At 54.2% G+C, this 14,858-nt stretch overlaps 1 protein-coding gene across 1 annotated transcript in view; it reads right to left on the reverse strand.

Moving 5' to 3' along the window:
- lamb2 (laminin, beta 2 (laminin S)) overlaps window positions 1-14,206 on the reverse strand; it is an 89,284-nt gene extending 75,078 nt beyond the window's left edge. Inside the window, 1 exon segment of the mRNA XM_052018129.1 lies at window positions 13,561-14,206. Within this exon segment, the coding sequence (XP_051874089.1) occupies window positions 13,561-13,588 (28 nt within the window). The 5' untranslated portion in view covers window positions 13,589-14,206.
- Window positions 14,207-14,858: the final 652 nt, after the last annotated feature.

Here is a 14,858-nt window from a genome sequence, read left to right on the forward strand (position 1 = left end):
CATCAGTAGTGGGTAAATTATTGTAAGGTGATCTGAGAGATCGGATATACGAGTATTTGGACAGCCAAGGGCTGATTAAGGATAGTCAGCATGGCTTTGTGCGTGGTAGATCATGTTTAACGAATCTTGTAGCGAGGAGGTTACCAAGAAAGTAGATGAAGGAAAGGCTGTGGATGTTGTCTACAAGGACTTTAGTAAAGCCTTTAACAAGGTCCCACATGGGAGGTTAGTTCAGAACGTTCAGACACGAGGTATCCATGGAGAGGTTGTAAACCGGATTCGAAATTGGCTGTGTGGGAGAAGACAGAGTGGTTGTGGATGATTGTTTCTCAGACTGGAGGCCTGTGACTAGTGGTGTGCCTCAGGGATCTGTGCTGGGGCCATTGTTGTTTGTTGTCTATATCAATGATCTAGATGATAATGTGGTAAATTGGATCAGCAGGTTCGCTGATGACACTAAGATTGGAGGTGTGGTGGACAGCGAGGAAGGCTTTCAAAGCTTGCAGAGGGATCTGGACCAATTGGAAAAATGGGCCAGAAAATGGCAGATGGAATTTAATGCAGACAAGTGAGGTGTTGCATTTTGGAAGGACACATCAAGGTAGGACATACACAGTAAATGGTAGGGCACTGAGGAGTGCAGAGGAACAAAAGGATCTGGGAGTTCAGATACATAATTCCCTGAAAGTGGTGTCACAGGTAGACAGGGTTGTAAAGAAGGCTTTTGGCATCCTGGCATTCATAAATCAAAGCATTGAGTACAGGAGTTGGGATGTTATGGTGAGATTGTATAAGTATTTGGTGTGGCCAAATTTGGAGTATTGCGTGCAGTTCTGGTCACCTAACTATAGGAAGGATATCAGTAAGAAGGGCCTGTTCCTGTGCTGTACTGCTCTACGCTCCACGTTCAAACGCACAGTCCAGGACGAGGTGGACAACCATCTCATCTGTGGGGCTGCCATGAGAAGACATCCCTGCACTAGGAGGTGGGAAATATTTGGAAATCTCTCCCCAGGAGGGCTGTGGAGACTCACTCAAAGAGGAGATTATGAGATCTCTGGGCATTCAGGCACATGAGGGATTTGGGGATAGAATAGGAAAATGGTGCTGAGACATAGGTTGATCTTGATGGGTGGTGGAGCAGGTTCAAGGGGCTGAATGGCCTCCCCTGCTCCTGTTCCACAGGGGCTACATGTCCCCTGTAACGGTGGCTCTGATATTTTCCTGAACCGTTCCCCATTCCTACAGCTGTCCCAGGAAGGAGTTGCGTGGGTGTCTGAGGCAGGACTGGGGACGGCCGGGGTCGAACAGGGCACATTCCCGACCTCCTGCCAGGCTGGGCTCACTCGCAGATGGAAAGGGGTCAGAGGCGTGTCTGTCAGGGGCCACCCATGGATCGCAGACTCCGAGATGGTGGGGATTAGGGGCCGGATGAGCACAGGAGCTATTCCTGTTGTGTGTGAGGCAGCTGGCCCAGGAATAGCTGAACCTTAGCAGGCTGCTGACGGCACCATGTGTCAGGATTTGTGAGCACCGGGGGTATTAAGACAAGACATCCTATTACTGACGCCAAGTGTCAACCCAAGAGCGATGAGGAGAGATTTAAACCTCTGGCTGTTGTCATTCCTGATCTTTGTACAAAAGTCCAAACCTCTTAACGTCACAACTGTGCTGCCAGAACTGAAGCAAGAGCAGGATGCCACAGGCAATGCCACCACAGAAGGCATCACAGTTCCATCCATACCCACCCTGGTGGGGAGCTGCTGAGAGTGATCGGGAGCAGTCCCTGTGGAGATTCCCCAGTGAGTGACTTCCCTTTGGATATTTCACAGCCTGTATCTGACAGACACAGTATAGACCAGCTACCTCTCTGTGCCAGAGTCTCTGACAGCCCAGCCTCCTGCCCCCATCACCACCCCCCTCCCTGCCTTGTTTGCTCAGCTTCCCCCAAACCCCTCCCCATCAATCCCCTACATCTGGGGAAGAAGTTTCTCCTGAATTCCCACTGGATTTATCAGGAACAGCCTTGGAATGGATTCTTTCACCAGTGGAAACGTGTTCCATGCTCCAACCCACCTCCCTGGCCTTTTGGGACCCTCCCTCACCCTTCTCATTCCCGTTCAGTCCCAACTGGAAGCTCTGAGCCTGCTACTGTTCCAGTAAATCAGGGATGCATCTTCTGCCTCTACACCTTCCTGCAAAACAGAGTGCCAGTCAACAAGCTCATGGGCTGTAACACAGGTTCGAGACAACACAACTCCTCCATCTTCTGACCCAGGGCTGAGCTTGCATCTTTGCTGGGACTTTGAATGTTTTGTGCATCAGTAATTTTTAGACTTCTCTCCCCTACCCTATTTAGACTGCTGCCTCGACTAATAATAACTCATTCCTGCATGTCATGTAATGGTTCAATTTTTGGTTGATATATTTAACTGATGGTTCCAACTTTAAAAATACAGATTTGGATCACCGCTTCCAAGTTCTCTCTCCCTGTAGGATGCCCTTTCCCAGACGCAGCAGGGAAGTTACCCTGGACCACGGAAGCTGGCTGATTGTTGCAACCATTGCGCTGGAACCCCGGGCTGCACAAAACCAGATCAAACACACGGCTGAGATGAGGGGTGTGGGCGGGTACAAAATTGAAACCCGGCGCTAGCCCAAGGCACGCCTCCCCTTCCCTTCCCACCCTAACCTGGTTCACGCCCAGGGTCCTCTGCACCCCCATGAACATGCCATTGTCTATTGCTATAACACAGAGAGCCAGCACAGCCCACCCTGACAAATGTACTGGGTCACCAAAGGCTCGGATGGACTGGGCAGTCTCCACCCCAGGATTCTCAGTAAAACAGCCCCCCCCCCCACCACCGTCAGCCCCTTCCCATCCCCCTTTCCCCTCCTCCTCGTCTATCCCCGGCAACTGTCTCCTGCACACCAGGGCACAGATGGGACCAAACTTTCCCTGGGATTGTCATCACTTCCACAGATTCCCAGATGTCAAATTATTTGTTTTCCTTTCCATCTAAAAAAAATTAGGAATTTGTACTTAAAAATAATCCTTCTTGGAACATTCCATTCCCCAAAATTCCAGAGAGGACAGTAAAATGAGAGGCTCTGACTCAAGCGGATGCACCATCTCTTTCTCCAGTCTCTGATCGACGGCCTGTTTCTCTCTTCACGGATGCTGTCCGGTCTGCAGGTTCCAGGCCCCCAGACCCCTCCCCTAATGTATCCCTACACCCCCTCCCCAACCAAGGTGTACTAGCCTAGACCACCCTCCGCAGCCTCTGCCTTTGGCAGCAAACACCAACGACAAGCTGCATTTACATATCACCTATAATGCAGTGAAACCCCCATGGCACTGAACAGGAGTCCCCACAACCAAAATCTGACCCCCGAGATGCAGAGGGAAACATTCGGATAGATACAGGGTTCAGTACAGACTCAGTCCTGATGCAGGGTTTCAACATGAAACGTCAACAATTCCTCTCCCTCCACAAACACTCCTCGATCTGCTGAGTTCCTCCAGCAGATTGTGTGTTGTTTCAGACAGATACAGTGGTGTACTGGTGAAGTTACTGTAACAGCAGCCACAGCTGTGGAACACTGATCCAGAGACACAAGCTCGAATCCCATAAGAAGTTAAATTGAATTAATCTGGGAATACGAGTAGTAACAATGATGGGAAGAAATCCACCTCCTCTTGATTCCAGCAGTATCCAAAAATCTATCAATCTCTGCCTTGAACACACTCAGTGATGGAGCCTCCACAGTCCCAAGGGGAGAGAATTCCAAAAGTTCACCCTCCTCATCTGCTGAGCAGCTGACCCCTTTCTCAGACACTGTGACCCCATGAGATAACACCCAGAACGTCGATTGTTTATTCCCCTCCACAGATGCCGGCTGACTTGCCAAGTTCCTCCAGCATCTTGCGTGTTGCTCCAGATAACAGGTGCAATCTGCTTCACCCCTCCCCACAGACAAACCCACCATCACTACACTCCCTTCGTCACAACTATATCCTTCCTTAGGTATGGAACGAGCTGCCAGAGGAAGTGGTAGAGACAGGTACAATTATGACATTTAAAAGACACTTGGACAGGTACATGGGTAGGAAAGGTTTAGAAGGATATGGGCCAAACGTGGGCAAATGGGACTAGCTTAGATGGGAACCTTGGTCGGCATGGTCCAGTTGGGCCAAAGGGCCTGTTTCCATGCTGTATGACCCTGGGCTCTCACCAGGACTCTTTATATGATTGGAGCAAGGTGTCTCCACCCATATACTCAAATCGTCCCATAATAAAGGCCACATACTGTTTACCTTCCGAGTTGTTTGCTGAGACTACACGTTAACCTTCAGTAATCTGTGTACAAGGACACACAGGCCCTGAACAACACTGTTCAGTCTCTCATCACCAATGCTCCGTCTTTCAATCTCACATTAGTTAAAATATACCTTGTGTTTCTATTTTTCTACCAGAGTGGATGCTCACGTTTTCCCACAGAGGGTGGTGGGTACAATTACACCATTTAAAAGACATTTGGACAAGCACATGGGTAGGGAAGAGGGCTAAATGTAGCCAAATGGGATGTGTAGATGGGCACCCTGGTCAGCATGAACCAGTTGGGCCAAAGGGCCTGTTTCCGTGCTGTATGACCCGATGATTCTACTTTTGTTTACATTTTGCCAGCTGCCTCATCCTTGCCTGTTTACTCAGCCCATCTGTACTCGACTCGTCTCTCTCCATTCCTTCCCACAGCCCACACTTACACCCACCAACCTTGGATATATTACACCCAGTCACTCATCTGAATCATCGACCCCGACCCCAGACCGTGAGCAGCCGGGGCCCCAGCACAGAATCCTGTCTCCCACCCCCCCCCCCCCCCCCCCCCCGCCCACAACCCCTCTCCCGATGCTCTCAACCTGAAACCAGCAGTTTATTCTACCTGTTTTCTGTCCACACCAGTGTGTCACCCTCAGACCTGGGGGCCAAGGGCACAGTTTCAGAATAAAGGGTCAGCCATTCAGGACTGAGATGAGGAGGAATTTCTTCACCCTGCAGATGGGGAACCACAGGAATTCTCTCCCCCAGAGGCTGAGTCACTGAGTTCATCAGAAAAGAGATGGATGGATTCCTGGACAATAAGGCCATTGAGGGATGTGGAGATATCAAGGTCAAGTTTAGTGGCACAGGCACAGGGTGTAGATGCCATGAACATCAGCTTTTTGTAGCAGCAGCACATTACAAGCATGACAAACATGTTAACATGAACAACATAGATTAACATAAAGGGACAGAACGGGGAAATGGTGCTGAGGGAGATCAGCTATGATCTCATTAAACAGCAGAGCAGCCCACATTCACTGGTTCACCCTGATCCATTCTACTGGTTACGTCCACAAAAACCGACAGATTGGTCACAGTCTGTGCTCCTGCTCCACACATGCTCTACGACTGAGACCCCCCCACCACCCACCCACCCCCCCCCCCACCGCTAACAATTCCAGCATCATCCTGCTCCACATCTGAGAGGTCAAGTGTGTGCCCCAGAAACAGACTGTGGGCACCAATAACTTACATCTGGGTGGGTGGCTGGTTTGGGAGGTGGGGCACTGCTTATGCGAAGCCCCTACCAGTTCCTAACATGTGGGCGAGCAGGAAGGACGTGGAGGCTTTGGAGAGGGTGCAGAAGAGGTTCACCTTGATACTGCCTGGATTAGAGGGTATGAGCTATAAGGAGAGGTTGGACAAACTTGGGTTGTTTTCTCTGGAGTGCTGGAGGCTGAGGGGAGACCTGATATTATGAGAGGCATAGATAGGATAGACAGTCTTCTCCCCAGGGTAGAAATGTCAAATACTAGACAGCACAGAATTAAGGTGAGAGGGGGAAAGTTTAAAGGAGATCTGCAGGGCAATTTTTTTTTACACAGAGCGGTGGGTGCCTGGAACGGGCTGCCAGGGGTGGGGGTGGAAGCAGATACAACAGTGGGATTAAGGGGCATCTAAACAGACACGTGAACAGGCAGGAAATGGAGGAATATGGACCGTGCGCAGGCAGATGGGATTAGTTTAATTTGGCATCATGAAAAACACGATGACGCTGGAGGAACTCAGCAGGCCAGGCAGCACCAGTGGAGAAAAGCAGGCGGTCAACGTTTCAGGTCAGGCCCCTTCTTCAGGACTGAAGATAGGAAAAGGGGAAGCCCGATATGTAGGAGGGAAAAGCAGAGCAGTGATAGGTGGATAAAAGAGGGGAGGTGGGGTGGGCACAAGGTGGCGATAGGTAGATGCAGGTAAGAGATAGTGACGGGCAGGTGTGAGGGAGGAGGGAAGAGCAGGTCCACCGGGGGACGGGTCAAAGGTGAGGAGAGAGAGGGGAAAAAAGGGGGAGAAAAACGAGACGCAGGCTGGGAAAGGGAAGAAGCATGGGTGGGGGGGGTGTGGGGAAGGGGGGTGGGGAAATTCAATGTTCATGCCGTCAGGCTGCAAGGTTCCAAGACGGAAAACGAGGAGCTGTTCCTCCAGTTTGCGCTTGGAATTCTCCTGGCAGTGGAGGAGGCCGAGGACTGACGTATCAGTGACAGTGTGGGAGGGGGAGTTGAAGTGACCGGCAATGGGGAGATGCAGATTACGGTTACGGACAGAGGGCAGGCGTTCTGTGAAACGGTCACCTAGTCTGCGTTTGGTCTCACCAATGCAGAGGAGGCCACACTTAGAGCACCGAATGCAGTGGATGGTATTAAGGGAGGTGCAGGGGAATCTCTGTCTCACCTGAAAGGACTGTTTGGGTCCCTGGATGGCGGTGATGGAGGTGGTGTAGGGGCAGGTGTTGCACCTATGGCGGGGGCAGTGGAAAGTTCCCAGGGTGGGAGCGGGATGGGTGGGGGGGGTGGTGGTGGGAGGAGTGAACTAGGGAGTCGTGGAGAGTGCGGTCCCTGCAGAAGGCAGAAAGGGGTGGGGAGGGGAAGATATTGGTGGTGGGGTCCCATTGGAGATGGCGGAAGTGGCGGAGAATGATGTGTTGGATACGTAGGCTGGTGGGATGAAATGTGAGGACGAGGGGGACCCTATCCCTGTTGGGTCTGGGAGGGGTGGGGGTGAGAGCAGAGATATGGGTGCGAGCTCTCTCGACCGCAGTCGGGGGGGAAGCCCCAGTTAGAAAAGTTGGACATCTCGGATGTCCTGGAGTGGAAAGCCTCATCATGGGAGCAGATGCGGCGGAGGCAGAGAAATTGAGAAAAAGGGATCGCGTCCTTGCAAGAGACAGGGTGGGAGGAGCTGTAATCGAGGCAGCTGTGGGCAGCAGTGGGTCTGAAGAAGATGTCAGCGGATAAGGAATCTCCTGAGATGGGGATGGAAAGATCGAGGAAGGAGAGAGAGGTGTCAGAGATAGTCCAAGTGAATTGGAGAGCTGGGTGAAAATTTGTGCTGCACTCTTCTATGTTCTGTGTTCACCGTCCCGTCCTGAAGGTTCCCTCTCCACTGAAAACATTCACTGGACAGAGGTTCCCAGGAGTCAGTGGGGACATGGCACGGCACATCCTTGGATCTTTCCCTCTGTCCGCCTGGGAATCTGTTGCTGTGACAGAGCTCAGAACAGAGTGCGTGTTTGAGGAGCTGGTACCTCCACCCCTGTGGAACCTGCGCACCAGGCAGGGTGGGTGTTGGAGCTGGCCACCAATACCCCACCCTCATCACCTGCTGTGGACCTCAGGTGGGGTCTTTGTCTGTTAAATCCAAACAGCTCAATGGCCTGACCTTTTAATCTCCATGGCAACTCATTTGCTGCAATTTGCAATCATTAAACTCCTTTTAGGGGCAGCTGGTGTTTACAGTGGGTGATTGAAGAGGCAGTGTTCTCACTATCCAAATATTTAATCCTAAATCTCTCCTGCTGCTCTGATAAAGGCCCAGATAAAAGGCCAGCTTTGATCTACAGCTTACACCTGTCCGGCCAACGCAGATGTTTGTACACATCAGGTAGAGTCACACAGCACAGAAACAGGCCCTTCTGCCCAACTGGTCCATGCCAACCAAGATGCCCAGCTAAGCTGAGATGGAGACACAGATGCCGGAATCTGGAGCAGCACACACAAAGCGCTGGAGGAACTCAGCGGGTCAGGCAGCATCTGTGGAGGGAAACGAACAGTCGACGTTTTGGGCCGAGGTCCTGACGAAGGGTGTCAGCCCAAAACGTCGACTGTTCACTTCCCTCCACAGATGCTGCTCGACCTGCTGAGTCCTTCCAGCAGTTTGTCTGTTGCTCCAGATTCCAGGACCTGCAGACCTTTGTGTGTCCCTCTGAGAATCCTGAACGCCTCCGGGACACCTGCCTCTCAAAACTGCCCATAGGTCTGAGGAGCTTCATCCCTGGAAGTATCCCAGCCCCTTCTCCAGCTTCCACAGACAGTGGGGGGAAGCAAGAGGCAACACAGTGAACAAAGCCAATGGGACTTTCGACTTCCAGGAGACCTCCACTCTCCACCCTTCACAGGAGGTCAGTTCAAGCCCAGTCACACTCTGGCCCCATGCCAGGTGCAGGCACCCCACTTACTGCCAGCAGTCCGCCACACAGGCCACAGCTGGAACGGCAGGTCAGGCAGGATGACGGCAGGAATGCACTCTTGGTATAACCATTCCTTCTCCAGAATAAACTGCATTCCACGGCAGGGCTCATGTTACCCAGAGGCAGCCACCACAGGCTCAGTCCTGGGCGCAGAATATACACGACTGATGTGCTGAGGGAGAAACAATATACAGACCAGCATCCACGTACTGCAGCCCAGACCCGTCCCCACTGGTACTGTACCCCAGTGTTATACAGCGACAGACCCGTCCCCACCGGTACCGTACCCCGGTGTTATACAGCGACAGACCCGTCCCCACCGGTACCGTACCCCGGTGTTATACAGCGACAGACCCGTCCCCACCGGTACCGTACCCCGGTGTTATACAGCGACAGACCCGTCCCCACCGGTACCGTACCCCGGTGTTATACAGCGACAGACCCGTCCCCACCGGTACCGTACCCCGGTGTTATACAGCGACAGACCCGTCCCCACCGGTACCGTACCCCGGTGTTATACAGCGACAGGCCCGTCCCCACCGGTACCGTACCCCGGTGTTATACAGCGACAGGCCTGTCCCCGCCGGTACCATACCCCGGTGTTATACAGCGACAGACCCGTCCCCACCGGTACTGTACCCCGGTGTTATACAGCGACAGACCCGTCCCCACCGGTACCGTACCCCGGTGTTATACAGCGACAGGCCCGTCCCCGCCGGTACCGTACCCCGGTGTTATACAGCGACAGGCCCGTCCCCGCCGGTACCGTACCCCGGTGTTATACAGCGACAGGCCCGTCCCCACCGGTACCGTACCCCGGTGTTATACAGCGACAGGCCCGTCCCCACCGGTACCGTACCCCGGTGTTATACAGCGACAGACCCGTCCCCACCGGTACCGTACCCCGGTGTTATACAGCGACAGACCCGTCCCCACCGGTACCGTACCCCGGTGTTATACAGCGACAGACCTGTCCCCACCGATACTGTACCCTGGTGTGATACAGTGACACACCCATCCCCACCAGTACCATACCCCAGTGTTATACAGTGACAGACCTGCCCCACCGGTACTGTACCCCAGTGTTATACAGCAACAGACCTGTCCCCACCAGTACTGTACCCCGGTGTTATACAGCAACAGGCCTGTCCCCACCGGTACCGTACCCCAGTGTTATACAGTGACAGTTCCCTCCCCACCGCTACTGTGCCCTGGTGTTATACAGTGACAGACCTGTCCCCAGCGGTACTGTACCCCAGTGTTATACAGTGACAGACCCATCCCCACCAGTACCGTGCCCCAGTGTTATACAGTGACAGACACATCCGCACAGGTACTGTCCCTCCAGTTGAGCAGTCCCAGCACGGTTACAACACTGACGTCTACCTAAGAGCAGCACTGTTAAATTACCGGATTGGTAATCCAGGCACCTGCACTAAGAGCCCATTGATCTGAGTTCAAATCCCACCATGGCCACTTCAGAATTTAACCTGAGTTAATTATCTGCAATGAGTCTCATTACCTGTGACTACAAAACTACCACACTGTGGTAAAAATACACTGGTTCAGCGATACTTCTGGGGGAGACCAGAATGTCCTTACTCAGTCTGGCCTTTAGTGACCCCAGAACCACTCCTGATTGCACTGTGAAGTGGCTCTGTGAGGCACTCAGCTGTAACCCACTAGTATGTTGCTGCAGCAGTTCTTGAAGGCAGCTCACCACCACCTTCTCAAGGACAATAAGGGACGGACAAGGAGTACAGGTGGTACCTAAAAAATGAATAAGGGAAAAAAACCTGCAAAACACAAAAGGCAGGCACAGCGAGTGTTAGGAAGGCAAATTGCATGTTGGCCTTTATTGCAAGGATCAGGAAGTTGTACAGGGTGTTGGTGAGGCCACACCGAGACTGCTGTGCACTGTCCTGGGCCCATCATTTAAGAAATCATACAGTGGCGTGGGAGGCAGTGCTAGAGCTTCACTGGGTTAATGCCTGGGATGAGAGGATTGTCCTATCAGGAGCAGCTCGAAGAGTGAGACCTGTATTCTTTGGAGTTCAGGAGAGCGAGGGGTGACACTGAAACATAGAAGATGCTGAGGGTGGAGCAAGAACCAAACTGTCGGGGTGCTCAGAGGGTCAGGCAGCATCTGTGGAGGGAGATGGACAGTTGGTGTTCTGGGTCGAGACCCTTCATCTGGACTGAAAGAGCAGAGGGGAGATGGTCAGTGTAAAGAGGTGGGGGGACGGGGGGACAGGGGGGGTGGGTCAGAGGTGGATCCAGGTGAGGGGGGTGAGAGAGAGATGGAGGAGGGGAGGGTGGGAACAGCGACAGAGGCTGGCGGGGAGAGGTGGAGGTGACACAGGGCTGCAGATGGTGGGATCTGATTGGAAGGGAAGGTGAAGCCTGGAACCAGATAAGGGACTGGGGGGGGTGGGGACCCAGTGGGAGGGGTGTGTGGGTGATGGGCAGATGGAGGGGGTTGGGGAGGGGAAAGAAACAGGGTGATGGGGGTCAGCGATTGGGGGTGTATCGGGGAACTGGGATGTTGAGATGTTCCCACTTGTGGGAGAGTCTCGAACGAGGGCACAAAATGAGGGGGCGGTCATTTAAACCGGAGGTGTGTAGAACATCACAGAGGGAGGTGGATCTCTGGAATTCTCTGCCCCGGAGGTTGTGGGGGGCAGGGTCACAGAGGGGAATTAAGGAGGACAGAGATACATTTCTGAAAGATGAGGGAATTCAGGGCACAGAAGAGACGAGACCTGGGGCAGATCAGCCACGATCACAAGGAACAACAGGCAGGCTTGAGGGGCCGAATGGCCTACTCCTGCTCCTATTGTCCTTTGTTGGGACCTGCCAGAGATCCCGTGGGTCAGGGGATATCTGAAGGAAGCAGTGATTGACAGCATGTGAGCTCGCTTACCCAACAGTCTGTCATGGGACAACGTGCGGGGGGGGGGGGGCGGGGGTTGGGGGGAAGTGGGTGGGGAGAGGGGGAATGGGAGGAGCAGTGGGGAGGGGGGAGGAGCAGGGCGGAGAGGGCAGGAGGAGGGAGGGAGGGGTAACACTGCCAGTGTCACCACTCCCTCTGGGACAGGGGTACTCCTGGCAAGGAACGATTCCAAACCTCAGTGGGCTCGTAAACACTGACCCCTTGGTCCCCACTGAGCAACACCCGGGGTCTTTACCGAAACGGCCCGTGAGAGACTCGGGGGCACCTTGCAGGTCCCTGTGCTCCCGTCCACTGTGCTGCCTGGGCCAAGTGGAGCAGGTGACGGGGCAGAGGGGAGCCGTGCTGACCCCCCGCGAATGGCGGCACTGACCCAGCCAGACCTGGGTGGGGGCTGCGGTCACCCAGGGAATGTGGCAGGCGCACTCCCAATGCAGGAACTGGAGTCTGCAACAGGAGGTTACATGGGAAATCCGGAGGGAAGTGTCAGCGGCAGGGATCGCCAACGCAGGAATTCCAGGGATTAGTTCAATAGAAGGCTGGCAGCCAAGAAATCTCAGGGTAAACAGGACACTGCCCGGCAAACCTGCTGCATCACACATCCCTATTTTAGGAATTTCAGATCCAGATTCTGTGTGTCTGTCTGTGTGTGTGTCCCTGAGTGAGTGTGTGTGTGTGTGTGTGTGTGTTCCTGAGTCTGTGTGTGTGTGTCTCCCTGTGTGTGTGTATCTGTGTCCCTGAGTGTGTGTGTGCATCCGAGTGTGTGCATCAGAGAGTGTGTGTGTGTGTGTGTCTGTTCCTGAGTCTGTGTGTGTGTGTCTCCCTGTGTGTGTATCTGTGTCCCTGAGTGTGTGTGTGCATCAGAGTGTGTGTGTGTGTGTGTGTGTGTGTGCGCCTGTGTCCCTGAGTCTGTGTGTGTGTGAGTGTGTGTCAGTGGGTTTGTGTGTGTCCCTGTGTGTGTGTGTGTGTGTGTGTGTGTGTGGGGGGGAGAGTTGGGAGAGGAGTGAGGGGAATTGTGGGGAATAGAAGTAGGAGTGGGAGGAGTTGGGGATGGGGGGGATGGGGGGGGATGGGATGGGGGGATGGGGGAGTTGGGGGGGATGGGGATGTAGAGTTAGGGGGGCGCATGTATCTGCCAGAGTGTTTAAGGGGGGTAGTTTGGGGTTGAGAGGGCTGGGGGTGGGGGAGTTGGGGTGGGGAGTGAGATGGGGGTGCACGGACCTGCTGCCACGTTTAAGGGGGATAGTTGGCAGTGGAGAGAGGTAAGAGTTGGGGGATTGATGGAAGAGGGAGTTGGGGAGGGGAGAGGGGAATGGGGTTGAGTAGCGGGGGGCGAGTAGTGTGGGGGGTGTGTGGGTCTTTGGGGGGAGCTTGGGGGGTGGAGTTTGGGAGGGGGGAGCTTGGGAGGGGGGAGTTTGGGAGGGGGGAGTTTGGGAGGAGTTTTGGAGGGGGGAGTTTGGGGGGAAAGTTTGGGAGGGGGGAGTTTGGGGGGAAAGTTTGGGAGGGGGGAGTTTGGGGGGAAAGTTTGGGAGGGGGGAGTTTGGGGGGAAGTTTGGGAGGGGGGAGTTTGGGGGAAGTTTGGGAGGGGGGAGTTTGGGGGGAAAGTTTGGGAGGGGGGAGTTTGGGGGGAAAGTTTGGGAGGGGGATTTTGGGGGGAAGTTTGGGAGGGGGGAGTTTGGGGGGAAGTTTGGGAGGGGGGAGTTTGGGGGGAAGTTTGGGAGGGGGGAGTTTGGGGGGAAAGTTTGGGAGGGGGGAGTTTGGGGGGAAGTTTGGGAGGGGGGAGTTTGGGGGGAAAGTTTGGGAGGGGGGAGTTTGGGGGAAGTTTGGGAGGGGGAGTTTGGGGGGAAAGTTTGGGGGGAAAGTTTGGGAGGGGGGAGTTTGGGGGAAAGTTTGGGAGGGGGGACTTTGGGGGGAGTTGTTGTGGTGCCCGGACCGCCGTATCGCCCCCCCCCCCCGCCCCCAACTCTGCCTCCGGGCGGGTCCGGGAGCCGCGCTGCGCCGGGACTGCGGCCGGGAAGTTTGCGCAGAGTTTGCGGACTCACCGCAGACGACAAAGAGCAGGAGGTTCATGGTGCGGAGCCCGCTCCCGGGATAAAACTTTCCACCGGCTTCAGCTGCGGGACAGCCGCTCCCTCAGGCGGGCGGAGATCCCTCACGGTGCACCTGTCAGCTGGGATCGGTCTGTGCACGGCCTCCCGCCCCGGGCACCGACTGACAGCTCAGGACTGCGGGAGGAGTGCGGGACCCGCAGCAGCCCCCGGACCGTCCCACCACAGACACGCACAAAGACCGCCCTGGATCCACCTGGGATCGGACTGACTCCCAGAGAGGGAGCGGAGCGGATCCGGCCAGAGTCTGGAAGTGGATCCACAGTGAGCCTGGAGTGGAAGCGGAGCGACTCTGGGAGTGAACCTGGAGTGGATCCACAGTAAATCTGCGGTGGAATCAGAGCGAATCCAGGAGTGGATCCACGTGAATCTGACTGTGGGAGCTGATCCACAGTAAATCTGGAATCAGAGTGATTCCAGAGTGAATCCGCAGTGGAATCAGACCGAGTCCAGGAGTGGATCCAGAGTGAGCCTGGAGTGGATGCGGAATGTGTTGTGAGAATCAGGAGCAGGTCTGGTGTGGGTTTAGAGCCAGTCTGGGAGTGGATCCAGAGTGAAATTGGAATGGGATTCAGGTTGAAATGGGAAATGAAGTTGTCGTGGACAGAGAGAAGGCTGCCTAGTGAGGTGCCTCTAATTCCACAGAGCTAGGAGAGATTGCTTCATCAATTAAATCTTGAATTTGTTGACAAATGTACTAAAGAAATAGTTTCTGTGGATTTTCATGGCCAAGATAAGATATGAAAGGTCTTGAAAGTAAATAGAGGGAGATTTATTAGAGAGAGAAAAGTATTGGCCTTGGGTCCTGTCTGTGTGGAGTTTGAACGTTCTCCCTGCAACCATGTGGGTTTCCCCTGGGTGCTCCGGTTTCCCCCCGCATCCCAGCGACGTGCAGGTCGGTAGGTTAATCGTTTCACAGAGTCATACAGCACGGAAACCTGCGGCCCGACTGGTCCATGTTGACCAAGATGCTCCATCCAGGCTAGTCCCACTTGTCAGCATTTGGCCCATGACCTTCTAAATCCATGTACCTCAGGGTGAGACTAGAACTAGAGGTCATAGGTTTAGGGTGAAAGGTGAAATATTTAAGGGGAATCTGAGGGGGAATTTCTTCACTCAGAGGGTGGTGCGAGTGTGGAACGAGCAGCCAGCGGAAGTGGTGGTAGCTACACGGATGGAAGGGGTTTGGAGGGCTATGGTCCGGGTGCAGGTAGATGGGACTAGGCAGTAGA

This window comes from Pristis pectinata, chromosome 6 (assembly GCF_009764475.1).
Source record: "Pristis pectinata isolate sPriPec2 chromosome 6, sPriPec2.1.pri, whole genome shotgun sequence".
NCBI lineage: Eukaryota > Metazoa > Chordata > Chondrichthyes > Rhinopristiformes > Pristidae > Pristis > Pristis pectinata.